Source organism: Fusarium odoratissimum, assembly GCF_000260195.1.
Source record: "Fusarium odoratissimum NRRL 54006 unplaced genomic scaffold supercont1.1, whole genome shotgun sequence".
Lineage (NCBI taxonomy): Eukaryota > Fungi > Ascomycota > Sordariomycetes > Hypocreales > Nectriaceae > Fusarium > Fusarium odoratissimum.
This window is the reverse complement of record NW_022158687.1, coordinates 4,059,805-4,075,717: the sequence shown is the minus strand read 5'-3', so window position 1 is coordinate 4,075,717 and position 15,913 is coordinate 4,059,805. Positions and strand designations below refer to the sequence as shown.

Genomic DNA, 15,913 nt, shown 5'->3' with positions numbered 1-15,913 from the left:
AGTTGGCATATCCTCTGCTCTCACTCTCAGCCCGAGGTACACCCGACAAGTTGAGACCCACACCATCCAATGTAAACCATCTCAAACCTCAAAACACCAAGTCCTCAAGAACCGACATGTCGACAATATAACAAGAGTTATCTCCAACATGGACTCCCCAATTGTGGCCCAAATCTTCCGCCAACTCTTCCACCATCGACCTCCAGGGTGTAAAGGTGTCAGAAACCTCGCCGGTCTTCGCAATGGCCTTCGAACCACTATCGTCAGTCATCAGAGCCGCTTCTACGTTGCGGGACGGCCCTCCAGTGATCGCGGAATGAAGAAAAACGAGAGTCGATGGCAGCAGCGCACGAATATTCTCCCCCAAGACCGATCTGCCGAGTTTGCAGAGTACCCCTACATATCGATTGACGAGCTCAAGCAACGAACCGAACGACCACGAAAGGTCAAGATGCTGCTGAGAGACTTTATTGACGGCATGACACTCGAGTATCCCTCTAGGAATAGTAGAATAACGTAGCTCTAGACAGTCTTTACAATCCATCATATGGATACTTCTCCAAACAAGCCGTCATCTTCAGCCCCGGCGAGCCATTCGACTTCAATTCAATGCGCGATGAAATTGAGTTCCAGGCCGAGCTAGGTCGTCGCTACACCGAATTCGAGGATATTCTCGATGAGCGAGAAGGAGAGAACCCAACACGCCAGCTATGGCATACGCCTACTGAGCTCTTTCGCCCATACTACGGCGAAGCCATCGCCCGCTACCTCGTCACGAATTATCGTCTCACCACATATCCCTACCACGATCTTCTGATCTACGAAATGGGCGCTGGTCGTGGAACACTCATGCTCAATATCCTGGACTACATCCGAGAAGTCGATCCTCAAGTGTACGCCCGCACAAAGTTCAACATCATCGAGATTTCCTCCACACTTGCTGCGCTGCAAAACAGACATCTTCTCTCCACGGCTGCGTCTCGAGGCCACGCGGATAAGGTCGAGATTATCAACCGTTCCATCTTCGACTGGGACCAATACGTGCCGTCGCCTTGTTTCTTTCTTGCCATGGAGGTCTTCGATAACTTCTCTCACGATGGTATTCGCTACGACGTTGCTACCGAGCAGCCCCTGCAAGGCCACGTGCTGATCGATGGTGACGGTGACTTTTACGAATTCTACGCTCATGAGTTGGATCCTCTTGCTGCGCGATACTTCCGTGTCAGACACGCTGCTACAGGGGGAAACTATCCTAAACCGTACCCCAGCAACGCCGTTTTACGATATCTATCCACCAAGATGCCTTTTGCTGCCAATCTTTCGGATCCAGAATTTATCCCCACACGGCTGATGCAGTTCTTCGACGTTCTTGAGAAGTACTTCCCAGGTCATCGACTTGTGACTTCTGACTTTGACTGGTTACCTCAAGCTGTCAAGGGTATGAATGCACCTGTTGTCCAGACACGGTACCACAGAAAGATGGTGCCCGTCACAACCCCCTTGGTAAGCTATAAAGCCCACTGTCGTTGAATATTGGCAAACTAACATCACATAGGTTCATCAAGGATACTTCGATATTCTGTTCCCAACAGATTTTCGCGTCACAGAGGCTATCTACCGCGCTATCACGGGCAAGTTGACTCGTGTTATGTCGCATGGTGATTTCATGCGCAAGTGGGCATACGTTGAGGATACCGAAACCCGAAGCGGAGAGAATCCCTTGATATCAAACTATCGCAACGCCAGCGTTCTTGTAACTGTATAAAATTAGCCCTGTAACAAAAGCCAAAGCAAAAGGCCATGTAGATATACATCCGGGTTGGGAAAAGATACAGCATATACCCTCTCATCAAACCAATATGCCATCAATGGTGTTCTTTATTCATCGTACTCTCTTATGGCAATGGTAAATGGCCATGCCTATTTAAACGCTCTATATCCTTTCTTTTGTCTGACCAGATCCCCGACATTACTCCCAGGTGAATGAACAATCATGAATTCCCATTGAGCAGAGTAGAAACACAGTTATTTGTTCTTCAAATTTTACAGCTTCAGCTTTTCGTTGAGCCACTTTGTCGCAGTCTCAACACCTTCGTCAATGTTCTCAGGCTTAGTGCCCTGGCCTTGTCGTACAGGCTCCTTGCCGCCCGATCGGCCACCAATAATCTCCGACACGGAGGCAGCCCATTGCTCAGCAGTGACGCCTTGAGAAGCAAGGTGCTGAAATAGTTAGTCAGTGTATGCAATACTAATTATAGGGGTAGACTTACAGTTCCAACGTAGACACCATGAGCAACAGCACCCTCCTCCTTGCTACCAGCAAACAGGTAAACAGTCTTCTCCTTATCCTTACCTTGATAGTGCTTGACCACATCAGGCAGCGCTTTGCTGCCGGTGGCACCAACGGGCAGGCGGCCAACGAACCACTTGGCATCCTTGTTAGCCTCGAAGTACTTCTGGACAATATCAAGCGCAGTCTTCGACTCGGCCTTCTGGCGCTTCTTCTGCTCAGCAGTCACAGCAGCAGAAATCTTTTGGAAACGCTTGTTGAACTCGTCCTTTGTCAAGGTCGAGATTGTCAGCTGGCTGAGCTCCACAGATACGGCCTTGACTTGAGCCTCCTTCTCAGGACCGAACGGCAACTTGTCGAGAGCATCAATCTTCTTGGAGAATTCATCAGCCTCACGCTGAACCTGGTGAGCAGCTTCACCAGTGTAGGCAATGATACGGCGAATACCCTTTGCGATACCACTCTCCTCAATAAGGATGAGGTCCTTAATCAAACCGGTCTGCTCAACGTGGGTACCGCCACAGAACTCAACACTGTACTGACGCCATTCCTTCTTCTTGGGGTCGGCGAGCATCTCATCGATATCTTTGCCGATGGAGACAACACGCACAGGATCGGGATAGGTCTCGCCGAAGACAGCACGACAGCCCTCAATCTGGCGAGCAAGCTCCAGGTCAACCTCCTTGGAAAAGATCTTGTCCTTACGGCGAATGTATGCGTTCGACATGTCCTCGATCTTCTTGAGCTCCTCAATCTTGACGCCAGTCTTGTGGGAGAAATCGAAACGGAGCTTCTCGTTGTCCACCAAAGAACCCTTCTGGTTGACATCATCACCAAGAACCTCCCGTAGGGAATGGTTCAGAATGTGAGTACCGCTGTGGTTGTTGCGGATAGGAGATCGGCGCAATTCATCGTATTCGCAGATAACCTCGTCACCGGAGGATAGTGTACCATACTCGATATAACCGTTGTGTAGGATATAGCCACCATAGTTCTGAACATCAAGAACCTTGAACTCGGCGACATCGTCAATGACGATACGTCCAGTGTCAGCGACCTGACCACCCGATTCGGCGTAGAAGTTGGTCTTGTCGATCAAAAGACCCAGAGCAGTCTTCTCGGGGACGTCCTTGGTCGACTTAAGGAAGGATTGACCGTCGTAAATGAGTTGGACCTTACCCTTGGTGTCACCCTGAGCAAACTTGGCGTCATCGTTAGTTCGCTCAACCTTAAGATCCTTCTCGAGCTCAGAGATTTGGTGCACATTGAGCTTGGAGAAAGTCTGAACAGACTCCTTGACAGCCTTGCTGGCCTCACGAGCCTTGATTCGAGCAGCCTCAACCTCAGCATCGTCAATCTCGAGGCTTCGCTCTTCAGCCATCAATCGAGTAAGGTCCACGGGGAAACCGAAAGTGTCATAAAGTCGCCAAACAACATCACCCTCGAGCTTCTTGGAGCCGCCCTTGGTGGCCTCGGCAGCATACTTCTCGAACTGAGCCTCACCACGATCCAGAGTGCGGGCAAAAGCGACTTCCTCCTCATCGAGAATCTCCTTAATGTCTTGCTGCTTCTTGACAAGCTCGGGGAATTGCTCGCCCATCTGGTCAACAAGCGCAGGCAAGATCTTGGAGAAGAAGGCGCCGATATCGGCGTTGAAATACTTTCGAGCATATCGCACACCTCGTCTTAGTACACGTCGGACAACATAACCTCGGCCGTCATTGTTGGGAACAGCGCCGTCAGCGATGGAGAAAGAAAGGGTTCGGATGTGATCAGCAACTACACGGTAGGCGGTATCAATGCCATCGGCATCATCCTTGCCATACTTGTCGGCGTAGGGTCGGGCGCCAGTGACCTCCTGGATCTTCTGGAAGAGAGGGGTGAAGCAATCGGTGGCGTAGTTGGAAACTGTATCCTGGAGGGCAGAAACCAGTCGCTCGTAGCCCATACCAGTGTCGATATGCTTGGCGGGGAGAGACTTGAGGCTGCCGTCCTTTTGTCGATCATACTGCATGAAAACGTTGTTCCAAACCTCGACAACCATAGGATCATCCATGTTGACGAGGCTGGCAGCATTGCGGCCTCCACCGACCTTGTCGTAGTGAATCTCACTGCAAGGACCACAAGGGCCTTGGTCACCCATCTCCCAGAAGTTATCCTTCATGTTTCCAGGAAGGATATGATCCTCGGGAACACCAACCGAGAGCCAGAGCTCCTTGGCCTCCAAATCAGGCTCCAGCTTCAACTTCTCGTCACCCTCGAAGTATGTAACGTAAAGACGATCGGGGTCCAGACCATAGATCTTTGTCAAAAGCTCCCAGGAATATGAAATAGCCTCCTTCTTGAAGTAGTCACCGAAAGACCAGTTACCCAACATCTCGAAGAATGTGTGGTGATAGCTATCCTTGCCGACATCGTCGAGATCGTTGTGCTTGCCACCAGCACGGATACATTTTTGACTGTCGACAGCGGCCTTGAGGCCGGCCATAGGATCGGTCTTGCCAATGGTGCCGAGGAAGATGGGCTTGAACTGGTTCATGCCAGCATTGGTGAAGAGCAGGGTGGGGTCATTATGAGGGACGACCGATGAAGAGGGGACTGAAGCAGAAGAAGTCTTGTTAGCGATTTGTGAGTCAGAGGGAAGGAAAACAAAGTAAAGAGTGGTGTTGAGGAGATTCTCCTCGAGAAATTGGACATAATTTCAATATCTTTTAATGCAGTGAGACGTAGTGCCCGCGCTATCGCAATCGCATACCAATTGTGTGACCCCTCTGCTCGAAGTACTCGAGAAAGGTCTTGCGCACGCGCGCAGCGGGCCACTTGAGCTCCGACTCGGCCATGGTCGCGCTGGAATAAGACCGACGTAGAATAAAAAAAGGCAATCTCTTGTTAGTCGCAGTCCTGAAGATATTCCGCGCAGGCGCTGCAATGATTGTCGGCCGTGGAGGAATCGTCGTGGTGGTAGTGGGGGTTTCTGATTGAAGATTGTGGAGGAGAAGTTGATGTTGCTGGGGTCTGAGTTGGAGATGGAGTTGCTGTGGCGGCGTAGGCGCAGGCGGAGGAGGGTAGAAAGTTCTACAAGAATGAGTCAAGACCGAGACGGATACATAAGGCCCACGCTCTCCCGCGCCGATAATCGTCCTCAAGCTCCGGGGCCTACAGCGCCGACTCCAACGCCCGCAACCGCTGAAGCTCACTGCAGTATTTCCGTTTCCGCCCCTAGTGACACTCGCCCGATTGATGCACGCCCACATCAAGGGCAACCAGCAATTCTAGCCTCGAGAGACAGAGGACAAACCAATCCCTAGCCAAGAAAAAGAAGCCCGTCGCCTTCACGCAAAAGACAAGTCAAGACTTCAAAATTTCATCCTCGCCACGTGTGGTTGCCAGTGTCCTTCTCCGAGCCGTTGATTCGACGTTCAGTCGGATAGTTCAGGTGTTGAAGGGTTTAAAAGTCCGCCATTTTAGGCCTTGGTGGACTACGAATTGACCACTGGTTGAGTCCCATTGCCATCATGTTACAATCCCCGTCATCTTCCGCCCCAGCTACAGTAGCTGTAGCCGAGGGGGTCGATAAGACAAGAAGATTGCGCCGAAAGAGAAAGGCAGAGACACAAGATAATGAACGTCTTTCTAAACGCTTGAGTCTCCTTAATCTGGGTATGTTTTATTCTTCTTTCCTCTATCGTCACATTGTCCTTATCCTTGCAATGCCCATGAACTAACACCCATCGTGCCTACAGAACAGAGCGGGAACAAGTTATACGTCCCTGTCGAACAACCAACAACCTCGATTTCTTCTGCTGCTCCAGTTCCTACCCCTTCCGATGTTGCTTCGAATCCAGTTCCCGATGAGACCATGCAATTAGACGATTCCAAACATAAAGTGTACATCTACAACATGGATGATGAGCTCTCCTCCGATAGCGACAGCGATGACCCGGGCAAGCTTGTCTTCCTACCAGATATCGAGAAGCATCTGCGCGCGAATCGCATCCCCCCATCGGTATTAGCTAACAGCGAGGGAGAGCTAGCCGGCATGCAGGTAGTGCTGTATAGTGATCCCAAGTCGTTGACGGTGCCAGAGGACAAAGATAGTGTGCGCAAGGCCATCATCGAGTCGAGAAATCGCACAAGAGAGCTACAGCGGTTAGAAAGGGAGGGTAAGACGGAGACCCCAACCATACAGGACGCCACATTGAATACTGGTATTGCCACGAGTACGGACGACGACCCAGACGCGATGGACTTGGACTAGAGGAAGGGAACCGTATATGACGCCCGATACACACACTTATATATACCCAAGGCGACTGGCGTTTGTTTACTGTGAATTGGAAAAGAGAACCTGGCAAGAGGATGCAAGAAAACTTAGAACCTCTATCCTAAGTGATGAAAATACTTAGGTAAACTTATTATAACTTAGATCAGATATTTTTGGCACCCTGATTTCACGTCGGAAGTTTTCTTGCTCCCAAGAGCCTGGCGCTTGAATGTCGGCATTTGCTTGTATTTCTATGCTAGCTACATTTATTGATTGACTTTCAATTTCATACTGTCTCGCGTGGCCGCTCAGCGACTTCTGAACCGTTACATGGCTCAAGAATCAACCATCTATGCATGTATGCCTCTCAACCGAACCTTTCCAGCGCCTAACATCATTTATCGCGGAGGCGGAGGTCCTGTTGGAGGAGCATAATAGTCTGCCGGTCCATCGGCCTGTCTCTGCTGTCCTTGCGCCGGGTCGATCTTTGAGGCATTCGGGGGTTCTTCGTACATGGGAGGTCGTGATGGGTCATAGACTGGTGGAGGAGGCATGTTATGCATGGGATATCCGCCAGGCTGGGCGTAGTTGCCAGGAGGAGCGTAGTAGTATCCGTTAGGAGGATATGCGTAACGGGGATCGACCTGAGCCATCATGCGCCTACTAACAAAACACTGCGGAGGGTTAGAATTGGTGTTTGGATGTGTATCACAGGTGCGACTTACTCTATGATATGCTAGTGGTCGTAAACCCTTTTGGATTCTCTTCTTTGCATGCCAGTATCCTCCGACGATCCAGAGTGTAAAAAGAAGTACAATCACGGCGAGGATAGTCCACTTGACGATATATCCCTCCTGTTGTCGAGTTAGCATGCGCAACGTGAACGTACGAAAGTTAATGATGGATGCTTACTCTGCTATACCACCAATAGACATCATCGTCATCGGTGAAGTACTCGGAAGTCTCATCGTCCCTGCGCTCAAGCGCATACCTCACAAATCTCGCCATATTGGCGATAAGAAATCGTTCTTTAGAATAGGCTGTTGCGTGTGTTTGTTGATTTTGAGATGGATGGAATCAACCGAGTACGAGCTACGCTGAACGGTACTCCGAGGTCCGTACAGGTGATTGATTGGAAGTGCTCTCCTCCACTAAAGTTCACAGTTGCCAAGGTGCCAGGTGCTAGGTGCCAGGTGCCCGAAGGATGCGTAAACAACCCCCAATCGCAGGGATAAATGAATGGATGTCAAAGTCAGCACTTGTGAAATAAAAAAGAACGGCCCCCAGTGAATAAGAAGATGAAGGGTCGAGAGAAAGAGACTAGAAGGCGTTTATTAGGAGGATATGCTGAGAATTCCAAAGGGAGAAGGTTGGTTTTCACATAAAGGCCTGTCGTACAAATACGACTCCCCCCCCCCCCTTCGGTTTCGTTTTAAGCGGGCGCTCCAGTGTACAAAGGCAAGACAAGAAAGGGGACAGGAGGGGGCGATAGCCACTGCCAGTGCCTTTATCGTGCGTAGACGCGACGATCTCTGCGGCAGAGTTACGTTACGCTCGACTCCTCAAGTTTCACAGGCTGACAGTGGCAGGGTTGTTGTCACGTCCCAGCGGCTACGAGCCTAAGACAAGCCACAGAGCCGAAGAAATGCACCACCCTCTTTGTCTCCTACAAGTTTATCGCTACTCCGTTAAGATGATCGTCTTTGAATAAGGTAGCGACTAACTAGTCTAGTCAGCCCCTCAGCTTACTGACGGTGAGGGTTGCTGTGAAGAATCCTTCACGAGGAGAATAAGACTCTGCCATAATAAGAATCACAAGCCCTGCATATAAATGAGACTCAGCAGTGAATATTACTGTACATATCATGCTCAGTAAACTGTGAGACGGATCGATCTACATCCGTACTGTATTAGCGTATGACAAGGAGCCATCAGCTCAGCCTCGTAGCTACTTGAAACATCTCGTCTTTTCTTGCATTTCCGAAAAGCCACTGAGAAGTAAACACGGACATTCCGGCCTCGTTCTATCATGCACGCTCAACTCCTCTAGTCGTGCAAAACTCAAAAACCTCACTTTGATGTCAACGATCGTTACACTTATGCATGCGAGGTTGCAACTATAAGTTTATCAAATTCTGACAACCAATCCAAAGACGCCATCGCTCTAATGCTATTAACGAGATAAACAACCACGCTGCTTCTGAGATTCTACAAAACTACGCCTCCAGCGGCTCCCCAGCCAGCAAAGTCGGGACCTGGACCATCGAGACGAGGGTTCGGGGGGAGGCCTTGCTCTCTTCTTCGAGCGTCTTCTGCTTGTTGATGCGCCTGTTGCAGCCGCTGTCTCCACCATAATAAGAAGACAAGTGAAAAGGTGACTCCAATGATCAGGACGCTTTCTAGTACACCATCGTCGTCATCTGTTCCCTGTCCATCGCCGAGAGCACCATCGTATAAATCACCTCCGGTGTAATGCTCCTCCTCGTAGTATTGGTTATCTTCTCGCAGGAAGTTGGCGATCCACTCGGAGAATGAGCGATCCTTCTTAGGTTCTGGAGGCTTTGTAAGTATGTACCTAGGATTTGTATCTGACAAGAGAAACTTACTGGGCTCATCCTGGATCGAGTGAATCGGTCCATGTGTCAGTGTGTTCCAAGCGCTTCGAAGGCGAAGCTTCAGGAGACTCAAAGTTACTGGTAGATATGCCTCATCGTTTACCTCCAGGGCATGATCGTAGTATCTCTTTGCGAGATGGAAGTCTTGTACCAGACCAATGCCGTTTTCGTGCATCCAACCGAGGTTGAAAAGTGCCTGTGCGCTCTGGGAGTAGTCGGAGGCTCCGGTGTAGCACTGGACAGCCTTTGTAATATCTTCTTCAGTACCAATACCATGATAATAATAATCACCCATCTTGACCAATGCGTCAACATTAGACTGTCTGGAAGATCGCGTCCAGTAAACAAGAGCAAGAGATGGGTTCTTGAGAAGACTACTCTTCTCTCGGGGCTGTCCAAGTAATGACGAAATGGAAACCCCATTTTGAACAGAATCTATCATGTAGGCAACATTGGTCTGGGCCTTCTCGTAGCCCTGCTCAGCGGCCAGAAGATATTCAAGGAATGCAAGTTCGTAATCGCTAGCCTCGTAAGCGTCGTTGGCGTCGCCCCATGATGACACCAGGGGCTCTGCCTTCTCGGCAACGCTCTTGTAATACGTCAAGGATGCAGGACAGTGCTTCTCTCGTCCAACACCATGATGGATCATCTCTGCAATGTAGTAGTGGGCTTCAATGTTGCCGTGCCTACCGGCGAGTTCAAAATAGTTGTTGGCAATCCTGACGTCTTCCTGGCCACCCTGGTCCAGGTAAAGTTGGCCCATCTGCACCAAGGCTGGGGCATAATCCTGATCGGCAGAGGACTTGAAGAGCTCCATAGCCCTCTTCACATTCTCTTTTTGACCGTAGCCATGAAGCATCATTAGACCAAGACCATGTTGTGACTGAGCATCATGTTGTGTAATGCCACGCTCGAACCACACCTTCGCCCGCTCAAAGTTCTGAGGAACGCCGTCGCCTCTCAAATACATCCGACCCAGATACCCAGCAGCCTTACTGGCAATCTTCTCGATTCCAGGCTTCGGGTTCTCGTTTAGACGGCCGTCCTTCTTCCAGTAACGTAATGCGACCAGAACAAAGTACTTGCGTGCTAGGTCAACATCTCGTTCCAGGCCTCGTTGGCCGTCATAGTATATGCGTCCGAGGTTATATGAAGCCTTCGAATCGCCTTTTTGAGACATAAGATCCAAGTACTCAATCACATCGTCTATGGCGGCATTCGCATCAGAGCCAGGGCTAGCCTTGAATGCGTTCATGCCTGAGCTTGAAGCACTCGCTCCTTCTCCGTAGATACCTCCATCGTCATCGGAAATTCGCCATGACTGATGGATCCAAGATCGACCACCAGGAGGGCCCGCTCGGTACCAAGCAATAGCCTTGTCTGCGACACGCTTGTAATATTTCACTGCCGCCTCGCAATTCTTCGTCGTGCCAATGCCAGCATGATGTCTAAAGGCCGTTGCCATCTCCGCACGAGCATTTCCACGAATAGCAGCAAAGGTATAGTAGAGAAGCGCCTTAGCTTGGTCACGCTCTACAACGTTACCGATCCCGGTCGAATAGTAGACTCCTAGCATATACTGGGCTGTTGAATTTCCATAGACAGTTGCAAGTTGATGGTAGTTGTTGAAGGCCACCTCCAAGTTCCTTGGGTAACTATAATTGCCGAAGAAGTTTATCTCGGCAAGTAAGTAGAGAGCATCGGAATTGTTTTGCTGTGCGGCCTGTTCGAGAAAATCAACCGCTTTTGCGACAGCGCCGTTGACAGTGGTCTCTTGGGATTGCGATGGGGCTGTTGCCGGACCAGATGGAATGGCTTTAAGTATGTAACGCAGAGCGGTTCCGACGAGTCCCGAAGGTCTTCGCTTTCGGCGATGTAAAGGTTGAGGGGCTTTGGTAAGTTCTATTCTTGCTGCATCGACCAGTTCCGCGCCTAGAAGCTGTCAGTATCTTTGCGCCTTGTTGGTGGTGGAAATAATCGTACCAGGTTGCGGGCCAGCAGGCTGACTTTGATCGACAACGACGTCGGTCTTGGGAGAAGCGATATATTGATTCTGTCCAGCTCCTTCAAGGTTCTTATCCTTATATGTTTCGTCATAATGTTTGACATTTGTGCCGAGTCCTGTGGTTACCTGCCAAAGCACTAATAAAGAAGTCAGCAAGCCAAATTGACAGCTGTCGCGTGTTACAATAAGGTACGAAATGGTTGACTAACGGAGGACCCAGACTATCGATTGACGCATCGTTGGCAGCTGCTATGTGCCGGAAAGGTCAATTCTGCTATAGAGCATGGCTATAATGCAGAGTAATAATTTGGTGAGGCCAACGGTGTTGGAGTTACAAGCTGTCCAGTTGAGGTCGGAGCTTGCATGAGGTAATGCGGCAGCCCAGAAGGGAAAAGCGCGGTACTGTACGGCTGATGATTAAGCAACATTGGCCAGGAGCCGACACCACTCTACGACCCTATTACATTCGTTCAGCACCAGGTGACGGATGAACGACTATGACTTTTGTCTTTGCATTATACGAACTGAAACCTAATTGGAACCTGCCTTGATTTCAATGCACGTGGTACCCAATAAGCACTGCACGAAATCAGATTGGCTCTCTACCTACATAGGGAGGTATACTATGCACCAGCCATTTGAGATTTCACAATCGCATTTAAAGATCATGTCCAATCAGCAGAAGCACAGCAAACAGTTCGGCTTAAGCAGGCTCATAGACTCACGGAGGAATAATTTCCAGTGATGTTGTTAAATCTATTCGAAAGATAGTATGACAGGTGATAAGTTTGCTTAATATACTATCCGTATATAGCCCTCAGGGAATAAGAAAGGTTCTGACATTTTAGGCAAGGTGCCCAAGACAACTAATCTAAGGTATACTAAGTCTATCCTAAATTGACCTGAGTCTTTTTGTCATTTAGAATAGAGATCCTAAGTTTTATTCTTCTGTAGGAAGCATACAATCTTTCCATGGAGGGGCTCAGAGCAAACCAAATTCACCGCATACCTACGCAAAGACTATCCGAACTTGAGCAACTATCCGTTGATTCAGTTCAAAGAGCTGTGATCTGCCGAAACTCTATTTGATAGCCACTTTCAACAAACAGAAGCAATTATACTCAAATATCGCTTCGGCGACTGCCCAATTTGGAGTTATTCGACCTGATGCCTGGTAGACTGACGGCGTGGCTTGCTAGTGCTGAAGCTATCCTAGGCCCCAACCACTCAGAGTTTCAGGTCCCTGCAGTTAGTGTCTCTCCAAGCCTCCTCGACGCGAAAGTCACGGGGGCCGCGTTAATGGCTGGGAGCTAGCGCGTTTTACTTAACGCGCTTGCATTTAACTAACTTGCATCACCACTTTAGCTCGAATTCTCACAACGATACTCTTCTCATTTCTACGCATTGCACTACCACACATATCAGCATATACTTGCAATACTCACGGTTTCCGTCTTTGCTTTCGTGAATACTGTATTTGTGTAATTGGCTTGTTTTTGTATCAATTGCCCAGAATTCGTTTCGTTCGAGCTCTCGTCACAAGAGTCCCTCCCTCGTATCGAGGGCTCATCGTGCATCCACCTCTTCCCACCATCAGTCTCCACCTACAAGCTATCGCCATGTCGACCCTCAAACGTAAAGCAGGCGCCTCAGCCGGGAACGATTCGAAGAAGCCTAAAGCTAATGGCAACATTGCCTCTTTCTTCGGAGCAGCTCCTAAGCCTACCGGTACTGGTGCTTCTGCTCCCGCACCAGCCGTCAAGTTTGATAAGGCCAAGTGGGTGGCTTCCTTGAAGCCAGAGCAGAAAGAGCTCTTGCAGCTCGAAATCGATACTCTTGACGAAAGCTGGTTGGCGCATCTCAAGGATGATCTTGTTACAAAGGAGTTCCTGGACCTGAAGCGATTCTTGGATCGGGAAATCAGCTCTGGTCGCAAGGTGTTCCCACCTAGGAACGATATCTACTCATGGTAAGGACGAACTATCTTTCTACCTGCGGTGGCAGCTCCTAACCTATGGCTTATAGGTCCCGTCATACCCCTTTCAGCAATGTCAAGGTTGTCATTGTTGGTCAAGACCCTTATCATAACGATAACCAGGCTCACGGATTGGCATTCTCCGTTCGACCACCAACTCCTGCACCACCGTCGCTCAAGAACATGTATATTGCTCTGAAGAAAGACTATCCTACTTTCGAGCCACCACCCAACCGAGGAGGTCTTCTCACCCCCTGGGCAGACCGTGGCGTTCTCATGTTGAACACCTGCCTCACAGTTCGAGCCCATGAGGCCAACTCGCACTCCAATCGAGGATGGGAGAAGCTCACACAGCGAGTCATTGATCTAGTGGCGCAAAAGAGAACAAGGGGTGTTGTTTTCATGGCCTGGGGAACACCAGCCGGCAAGCGAGTGCAGAAGATCGATCGCGTCAAGCATCTTGTACTACAGAGTGTCCACCCTAGCCCTCTCAGTGCTTCCAGGGGGTTCTTTGACTGCGGTCACTTCAGAAAAGCCAATGACTGGCTGGTTACACGATATGGGCCTGAAGGAGAGATTGACTGGGCACTCGGACCTGGCACTTCCACGAAAGTTCCAGCGACGGAAGCCGATGCCAAAGAGGCTAAATCTGCTGAGAAAAAGGCTGAGGCCATTGAGAAGACTAAGCCTGAAGTGGTGAAGAAGGCTGAAGAGGACAAGGAGAACGATGCTTTCGACGAAGATGAGGAAGCTCTCGAAGAGGCCCTTAGGTTGGCTGAGGAAGAGGAGAAGGAGAAAGAAAAGTAGTGTTGAAAGTGTTCAAACTCGGAGTGGATTTGTGTTATGACGGCGTTCAACACTAAGTGAAAGGTACATGGCATGCAAGCGTTGGGACAGCTTTTCAACTATTAAGTTTTCGGTTCCGGGTCAGGGATCAATGTAGGATCAGCCTCGGGAATCTAGGTACATGGATATTGGAAAAGGTTTATAGGATGGATGAATACGGAATATTATGACGCTCAATACGTGATCCTCACCTGGTGCAACTCCCCACAACCTGACGCATAAAGTGATAGATTGTTTCGGAAATCAGGGCGCGGCCGGAAGGGACAGAAAGTTCCGGTTTGAGGCAGATCCTTGATATCTGATGCTCAACACTTTTATCGTATCATGTTCACGGTCAAGAGAAAGGTCCGTGTTTAAGAAATTGTCAAGGCATCCCCACTGTTCAGCCCGCCGAACTGATCTCATCTGGGTATCCTTTTCAAAGGCGAAGGCGAAGCGGGGGAGACGTTTTCGTTTCGAGAAGAATGAGGCGATCTTGTCGTCTCTATGTTTGGTAAAGGATACTGGTGTGCATGAGATTGATTATGTTGGTGTGAAATATTGTAGGTCACTCCAGGCTGCCATCTTGTACGAGGAGCTGAGCCAATCAAGGCAGATACCGGTTCTTCTAAACATCGGTGGCCTCTGAGCATATATTTAAGGAAGAAAAAGCATATGTTAAGCTGAGATGAGCTTTGGCGACTAGGGTTCCAGGGCTGTCATGAGGCAGATCATGGATCCATGACGGACAACGGGAACAGCCTCTGCACTGACTTATACCATTGGGTCATTTAACCCAAGAGACTACAATCAGCAAGGGTTTCGATAAAGCTGAGACAGGTTGTAAAATCTACATTCCAGTTTGGGAGACATCAATCTGACAGTAGAGCCTCACCTTAAAGTTATACTGCGCATCACAATTCATCTGCATGTCAAACATGTAAGTTATTTTTCGCCATCTTGCGTAAGTAAATGCCAACTCATCACGTCGATCTCGTAAACTCTTGCCAGACAACCACTCAAAAATGCTTCCAAGCAGCGGCTTCGCCTGGGGAGGGTGGGATGAGGATGCGCTGGCGATGCCAACTCACACCCATGAGCCCCGCGGATGACCAAGCTACTGGCACAGGTGCAGCCATTGGACCACAGCTACAGAAGCTAGGAAAGAAGTCAGAATGGCGTCTATATTTGGACGCTTCAGAGCCAAGAAGCCTCCATGTTCGTGATCCAGAACCCGTTGCAAGCGAGAAGTTCCTGGCAAACATGGAATATCCCAGATGAGACATCAGCTCAACCATGGGCTAGAGCGCAAAGAAGTAATTCAATCGGCCGAGGGCGACTCGATATGGAATAAGTAAGGGAAAAAGACAAATATTGCCTCTCATGACGTGGAGTTAGGCTGAAGACTGCTTGATAGCAGCGCTGTTATTGGCAGGGGAACGAGCAACAGAAGAGGTTATGATTGCGGCGCTTTAGTTCTGATGGAAATGGAGCTCTAAAAGAGGCACGGGAATTACGAAACGTTGGCGGCGAGCCACCCGCCATTGTGCTCGATAGCATTAAAGCGCAATGAGAGAAAATGTGTATCGTTTGGCTGCTCATATCTTTGGGCCCAGGAAACATGATGAGCTAAAGGCTTTGGCGTCCAACCATAGCGTCAAGATGACACGCTTGTAGGGGCCACTGGCGGTAATTACCCCTGTCCATCATCCCAAGTTGGATCTCGTTTGATGAAGCTTAACCTCTACTGAACATGCTGCCAGGAACTCAAGTCACCTGCATATTCAGAGAATATTGACGATATGACCCGTGTTGAAGGGTTCTACAAGCCATTTATCGACCGGTGAAACTGTGACCGGAGCAAGCTGGTGCGATAAAAGGTCGCTGGTGGTCCATGAGGCCATCCAATTAATTAATTACACGGGCAGCCCGCTTGCTC

The 15,913-nt window shown here is 49.5% G+C and overlaps 7 protein-coding genes across 10 annotated transcripts; 4 read left to right on the top strand and 3 right to left on the bottom strand.

The window, feature by feature from the left end:
- Window positions 1–16: 16 nt before the first annotated feature.
- On the top strand, window positions 17–2,138 carry FOIG_01425 (uncharacterized protein). Of its 2 annotated transcripts, XM_031198296.1 has the most exons (3): window positions 17–476; window positions 527–1,503; window positions 1,556–2,138. In XM_031198296.1, exons 1-3 carry the CDS (start codon window positions 149–151, stop codon window positions 1,763–1,765), a joined length of 1,515 nt encoding a protein of 504 aa, XP_031074063.1. In that variant the 5' UTR covers window positions 17–148; the 3' UTR covers window positions 1,766–2,138. The 2 variants fall into 2 exon arrangements, with proteins under 2 accessions (XP_031074063.1, XP_031074064.1); XM_031198297.1 differs by having other exon boundaries at window positions 24–1,503.
- On the bottom strand, window positions 1,687–5,765 carry FOIG_01424 (alanyl-tRNA synthetase). 2 transcript variants are annotated; one of them, XM_031198294.1, is made up of 3 exons: window positions 5,046–5,765; window positions 2,271–4,888; window positions 1,687–2,220 (listed from the first exon to the last, which is right to left on the bottom strand). In XM_031198294.1, the coding sequence occupies exons 1-3, from the start codon at window positions 5,542–5,544 to the stop codon at window positions 2,044–2,046; spliced, it is 3,294 nt and encodes a 1,097-aa protein (XP_031074061.1). In that variant the 5' UTR covers window positions 5,545–5,765; the 3' UTR covers window positions 1,687–2,043. The 2 variants fall into 2 exon arrangements, with proteins under 2 accessions (XP_031074061.1, XP_031074062.1); XM_031198295.1 differs by having other exon boundaries at window positions 2,271–5,765.
- FOIG_01423 (uncharacterized protein) lies at window positions 5,355–7,271 on the top strand. Its single transcript, XM_031198293.1, has 2 exons — window positions 5,355–5,950; window positions 6,034–7,271. The coding sequence occupies exons 1-2, from the start codon at window positions 5,806–5,808 to the stop codon at window positions 6,546–6,548; spliced, it is 660 nt and encodes a 219-aa protein (XP_031074060.1). The 5' UTR covers window positions 5,355–5,805; the 3' UTR covers window positions 6,549–7,271.
- On the bottom strand, window positions 5,928–8,090 carry FOIG_01422 (uncharacterized protein). The gene is made up of 3 exons (XM_031198292.1): window positions 7,467–8,090; window positions 7,280–7,408; window positions 5,928–7,228 (listed from the first exon to the last, which is right to left on the bottom strand). The coding sequence occupies exons 1-3, from the start codon at window positions 7,560–7,562 to the stop codon at window positions 6,953–6,955; spliced, it is 501 nt and encodes a 166-aa protein (XP_031074059.1). The 5' UTR covers window positions 7,563–8,090; the 3' UTR covers window positions 5,928–6,952.
- Window positions 8,091–8,566: 476 nt separating this feature from the next.
- On the bottom strand, window positions 8,567–11,577 carry FOIG_01421 (uncharacterized protein; the record flags this gene model as incomplete). Of its 2 annotated transcripts, XM_031198291.1 has the most annotated exons (4): window positions 11,384–11,577; window positions 11,153–11,311; window positions 9,161–11,101; window positions 8,567–9,106 (listed from the first exon to the last, which is right to left on the bottom strand). In XM_031198291.1, the coding sequence occupies exons 1-4, from the start codon at window positions 11,409–11,411 to the stop codon at window positions 8,763–8,765; spliced, it is 2,472 nt and encodes an 823-aa protein (XP_031074058.1). In that variant the 5' UTR covers window positions 11,412–11,577. The 2 variants fall into 2 exon arrangements, with proteins under 2 accessions (XP_031074058.1, XP_031074057.1); XM_031198290.1 differs by having other exon boundaries at window positions 8,763–11,101; window positions 11,384–11,519.
- Window positions 11,578–12,391: 814 nt separating this feature from the next.
- On the top strand, window positions 12,392–14,736 carry FOIG_01420 (uracil-DNA glycosylase). Its single transcript, XM_031198289.1, has 2 exons — window positions 12,392–13,143; window positions 13,200–14,736. The coding sequence occupies exons 1-2, from the start codon at window positions 12,794–12,796 to the stop codon at window positions 13,954–13,956; spliced, it is 1,107 nt and encodes a 368-aa protein (XP_031074056.1). The 5' UTR covers window positions 12,392–12,793; the 3' UTR covers window positions 13,957–14,736.
- A 333-nt stretch (window positions 14,737–15,069) lies between these two features.
- On the top strand, window positions 15,070–15,255 carry FOIG_01419 (uncharacterized protein; the record flags this gene model as incomplete). The annotated part of the gene is made up of 1 exon (XM_031198288.1): window positions 15,070–15,255. The coding sequence occupies one exon, from the start codon at window positions 15,070–15,072 to the stop codon at window positions 15,253–15,255; it is 186 nt and encodes a 61-aa protein (XP_031074055.1).
- Between the last annotated feature and the right edge of the window lie 658 nt (window positions 15,256–15,913).